A 5,267-nucleotide genomic window follows, 5' to 3' on the forward strand; every position below is an offset into this window, starting at 1 on the left:
GAGAGAGAGAGAGAGAGAGAGAGAGAAAGTGAGAAATAACTCCCTAGGGAGGATAGCCACACCACAACCCCTTCTCTTCCATTCCTTCCTGTTAAGATTTTGGATATGCACACACACATGCACTCACACATACACACACACACACACACAATCCTAACCACCCCACAATCCCAGCCCTACATTCACACACACATACATACACAATCCCAGCCCTATACTCACACACACATACATAAACACACACACAATCCCAGCCCCCACCCCACAATCCCAGCCCTACACTCACACACACACACACACACAATCCTAGCCCTATACTCACACATACACACACATAATCCCAGCCCTACACTCACACATACACACACACACACACACAATCCTAACCACCCCACAATCCCAGCCCTACATTCACACACACATACATACACAATCCCAGCCCTATACTCACACACACATACATAAACACACACACAATCCCAGCCCCCACCCCACAATCCCAGCCCTACACTCACACACACACACAATCCCAGCCCCCTACACAATCCCAGCCCTACACTCACTCACACACACACACTCCCAGCCCCCACACACAGTCCCAACCCTACACTCACACACACACACACACACACTCCCAGCCCCCACAAACAATCCCAACCCTAGACTCATACACACACACACATACACATACACATACACACACACAATCCCAACCCTACACTCACACACACAATCCCAGTCCCCAACCCTAGACTCACACACACACAATCCCAGTCCCCCCCCCACAATCCTAGTCCTACACACACACACGCGCATGTGCACACACAAACACAATCCCAGCCATACATGCACACACACACAAATAATCCCAGCCCCCCGCACACAATCCCAGTCCTACACACTCACACACACACTCATACACACAAGACAGGATGGGACCAATCCACTGAGAGCCAAGACCCTGGGGATAACAAGACCCCGAGGACAATAAGGAGATGAAAAGACCACGGAGGAAGGCCAGAGAAGAAGGGTCTCCCAAAGCCCGACTCTGGAGCAAAATGGACTGACAGGAAACACACGGGAGAGCAAAGACGGCTCTGCCTCATGGCCTGCACACAATCCCCGGGGGAGCACAGACTCGTTTCGGGCTGCAGGCTCTGTCTTTGCACCCTTCCGACTTAAGAACTGAGTTCAGGGGTTAGGTAAAGTGATCAGGGGACATGGAGGGAGCCAGGGATTTCAAGAACCAGAGTCCCAGTCCAGAGAGGCCTCACAAAGACCACAACGAGAGCCAGTGATGGACTTGAGAAGCCCCAAGACCCTTAGCAAAACAAAACCCTCAGGCACTCATCTTGGTAACCTGCTCTTAGCACAGCACCACCTCCCTGCTGTAGTCGGCTTCCTTCTGATGCCAACCCACATGCCTTTCCCTTACTTCCCACCCAAGCCCCCAAGAGACCCCTGGACCTGAGCGGTTCTGAACAATTGTCTTAGTGGAGCTCTCTGGCCAGTCTAGATTCACCTGACCTTGAGCTAGGCCTCATCGGATGGGGCAGAGGTGGCAGTGGAGGGGCCTGAGAGCTGCCTCAGATACAAGCTCTGTGAGTGCACCAGGTCCCTTTAAGTGGGGCAGGGCAGGCAACCAGGTCGATGTGTCAAGGACAACTTGTGTGAGGTCCGGTTCCGGCTCCAGAGAGGCTGTCCGAGGAGCTTGGAACATCTCTGAGTCACCCCCAAGCATTACAGCTTCCCAACAGACACACATTCACTTAACACACTTACAGCCCTTGAACCCCAGATCTCCAGGTCAAGTGTGGTGGAATGACCCAAGATCCCACAATTCCCTGCTCCCCGGAGCCAGACCTCCCCAACACCATATCAGAGAAGCTGGAGAATGCATGCCAAGTCATATGCACCGTGTTCTTTATTGTCACACACTATCCATGGGACAAGGGTGGGATGGGGAAAGGAGCTCTTAGAGAAGTGGAAGGAGAGTGGGAACTATCTGTGTTCTGAATCCCACCCTTTCCCCCCGCTGATGACGATGGGGGCTCAGCTGCCAGCCATGGAATGGGAAACAGGCCCCCCTTAGATACACGCGCAGTGTTGTGTGAGAAGGTTGGGCACCGTCTCATACTTAAAAGAGTAACCTCCATCTGAGGTGGTGCGGACACGTAGGGGTCTCATGGTCCCTGGGAGAGCAGCACAACAGGGCTGGGCCCCTGGCAGCAAAGAAAGGGGCTGGACAGGGGTAGGGAGAGCCCCAGGGACCGTCAGTGACAGGTCTGGTGAGGTATGCAGCCCACAGCCACCGTGACAGTAATGGAAGATGAAACTGGGAGGATGCACGATCCACCGGTCCCAGCCCAGCTCCTGGAAGGAGATGTTGAGGGACGCTCTGTGGCAGTCAGCGTGGGCAGAGAGTTCCTCCGGAGGCCTCTGCAGCAGGCGCAGAGCGGCGGGAGACCACGGCCAGGGTATTGGAGGAGCTGAGCGGCGGGATCTCTCTCCTCCAGTGGGTGGTTTGGTTCGTGTGTGGGCCACCAAGAAGGGCGTGGTCTCAGGCCGAGCTGAGCAAGAACAGAGAGGACAGCGCAGTAGTAGCACCAGGACTGGGTGGGTCAGCAGAGGGAGAGCAGAGGCAGCGAGGTGCAGCACAGCCCAGCGAGAGGGGGCCTGGCCTAAGGACATGGGCACAGCCACGGGCCTCCCAGACGACAGGGCCAGCAGGTCCAGCAGAGGCCCAGAGCTATTGGACGCTGCTGTGTCCTGCTTGTCCAGCCCTGTGTGGAACCACAGCTGGGCCGAAGTCACCTGGCGGCTGCGTGTGTGCTGGGATGGCCGGAACACGTATGTGAAGAGGCCCTCCTCACCCTCCTGGGCCAGTTCTCCAGCAGCGGGCTCGTTCTCACAGCTGGCACCTGTAGGGGACAGAAGGAAGGCAGAGGGCAGCCCCGACTGGCAGGAGCCAGGACCTCTTCTCCTGACCAGGAGGGGTGTGACTGCCCCTCACCCGTGATGATGTGGGAACACTCTGCCGAGTGACCTCCCAGACTTGGCAACTGTCCGAGTTTAGGAGAACTTACATAGGCTCCCATGTTCTTTTTTTTCTTTTACTTTTTTGAGAGTTTATTTCCTATAGGGCACGTGCACTCACCAGAAAGACAGAGAGAGATAGAGAGACACAAAGCGAGAAGGGAGGATGGCCACGCCGAAATCCCTTCTCCTCCATTCTCCCCTTGGGATCTTGGGCACGCACGCACACGCGCTTGGCATGAGTTTAAGCCACCGGGTCTGGGACTCAAACCACGGTCGACTACATGGGAGTCCAGCAACATAACCATTATACTAACTGCTGGTCCCCCTCCCATGTTCTTATTTTGTCCTGGAAGGACTTTAGAGATACAAGACACTGCCAGCTTGTCTCTGAAGTGGTTTACCAATTAATATTACCACCAGCAAAGTGTAAGAGGCCCTATTACTCTCCATCTTCACCAGTGCTTAGAAAAGTTAGTTACAGGGCCGGCAGGTGGCATGTGGATAAAGGTGCTGGATTCCCACACGGCTGATCATGGTTCAAGTCCTAGACCCGGCGACTTGCTTTCCCTTTCTCTTTCTCTCTGTCTCTCTCTGGTCAAATTAAAAAGTAATAATAACAAGTGGAATTAAATAAATAATTCTTATTTTAAAAAGTTAGTTACATTTAACTTTTTATTTATCAGATAGTGTGAAATCGCACCTTGAGCTGTGTGTAGTGGGGAGTTTGTCATGTTCTCTTTAAATCTTTTGGCATGTCAGAAACATTGTGATACATTCTTTCAAATAATTCCATTTTTAAAAGACGGATTAACACCCCTCCCCCACCAGACAAAGATGGGGGGAAAAGGTGGGAGAAAGAAGGGGAAGTGGAGAAAGAAAGAGAAGAGAAGTAAGAGAGGAGGAGGGATGTAACTCAGAATACAGGGCAGTTCTTTCCCAGAAAGTGCAGCCGGCACCCTGACATACCCACAGAATATGTCAGGGACCAGCACCAGTTCAAAGACCAGCAACTGGAACTAGCTGTTACTTGGTTTCTCTCATTATAAATTCATAACAATCTATTTTGTGGATCAGGACGCTGACACCTAGAGAGGTGAAGTGACATTCAATGACTAAGTGGCCAGGCTGGGGTTCTGCTTGATCCCAAAGCAATACTTCCTCCCTCCCCCACCCCCACCCCTCACCCTCCGTGTTGGACAGGGGTCCTCTCTAGAGAGAAGTGGGGGAGATGACGAGAAAGCCTACTGGGAGGAAGCCTTGTTCCATTCAGTCAGTGGACCATAGGGAGATACGAAGGGAGACAAGAACCCAAGAGGAGGTAGACTAGTCTCCCTGAATCCCTGGTAACTTAAGTCTCAGCTACCTAGGACTAAAAGAAACAGGGCATTTGAGGCAGGAGCAGAGGCAGAGACAGGAGGGAGATGGCAGGAAGGGGAGCAAGCCCAGACCTGTGTCCAGAGATTCTTTCTCTCCCAGACACAAATCTCCCGAATGGCTCCTACGTGCCATGCACTTTCAGTACCCCATCTCACTTAATCCTGAGAAGTAGGAGCTGTCACCCATTTTACAGATGAGAAGACAAAGGTCCAAGGAGCTTTAGTGACTGGCCCATTGTTGAAAAGCAGCAGAGTGGCAGGCCCGCCTGCTCCCAAACCACACTCTGTCGTTCCCCACCTTCATTACCTGAAGCCGGAAAAAGGATGGCCTGGGATACATCCTCCTCGGGATCAGGGCCCCTGCGTACGGAGCCCCCCAGGGCATGTCTCCGGGGCAGACGCCTGACTCCAGGATCCCCGCCTTCCCCAGTCACTGCTGGGGGCCCCAAGGCATCCAGGAACAGGGCCCTCACCTTGGCAAGGACCAGTGCCCGGTCGAGCTCCGGCCCATGGCAGCCATGCCCACCCTGTGGGGCCAGCAGCAGGAGGAACGGCAGAAGCAGTTGGGGTACCATAACTCACCCACACCCTGCCTGTGCCCCTTCTGCGAGGGTCTGCCCAGGCCCTCCCCTGTCTGCCCTCCCCATCCCACCCCCTGCCCTCTTCTACCCTTCTCCCCCAGTCTTCCCCGGCCCTTCCCACGCCCCAGTCCCAGTAGCCCCTGCCCATGGCATTGAGACCTCCTATCTCTGACGCAGTTGTCTGTGGCCCTGAGCCTTATCTCCCACTCCCGCCAGGAATGTGGGGGAGGGGTTGGAGTGGGTTTTCACCCCAAGTGACCTGACCTACACA

At 54.2% G+C, this 5,267-nt stretch overlaps 1 protein-coding gene across 2 annotated transcripts; it reads right to left on the bottom strand.

The window, feature by feature from the left end:
• Nucleotides 1-1,906: 1,906 nt before the first annotated feature.
• On the bottom strand, nt 1,907-5,072 carry INHA (inhibin subunit alpha). Of its 2 annotated transcripts, XM_006168607.2 has the most exons (3): nt 4,723-5,072; nt 2,874-2,921; nt 1,907-2,570 (listed from the first exon to the last, which is right to left on the bottom strand). In XM_006168607.2, the coding sequence occupies exons 1-3, from the start codon at nt 4,988-4,990 to the stop codon at nt 2,089-2,091; spliced, it is 798 nt and encodes a 265-aa protein (XP_006168669.1). In that variant the 5' UTR covers nt 4,991-5,072; the 3' UTR covers nt 1,907-2,088. The 2 variants fall into 2 exon arrangements, with proteins under 2 accessions (XP_006168669.1, XP_006168668.1); XM_006168606.3 differs by having other exon boundaries at nt 1,907-2,921; nt 4,723-5,071.
• Between the last annotated feature and the right edge of the window lie 195 nt (nt 5,073-5,267).

Source organism: Tupaia chinensis, unplaced genomic scaffold (assembly GCF_000334495.1).
Source record: "Tupaia chinensis unplaced genomic scaffold, TupChi_1.0 Scaffold145907_1, whole genome shotgun sequence".
Classification (NCBI taxonomy): domain Eukaryota; kingdom Metazoa; phylum Chordata; class Mammalia; order Scandentia; family Tupaiidae; genus Tupaia; species Tupaia belangeri.

Coding starts and splice junctions, on each gene's coding strand:
- INHA (XM_006168606.3), bottom strand. CDS start 4,990: ATGGTACCCCAACTGCTTCTGCCGTTCCTCCTGCTGCTGGCCCCACAG. Junction 2,922..4,722: donor CATCCTTTTTCCGGCTTCAG/GTAATGAAGGTG, acceptor TGTCCCCTACAG/GTGCCAGCTGTGAGAACGAG.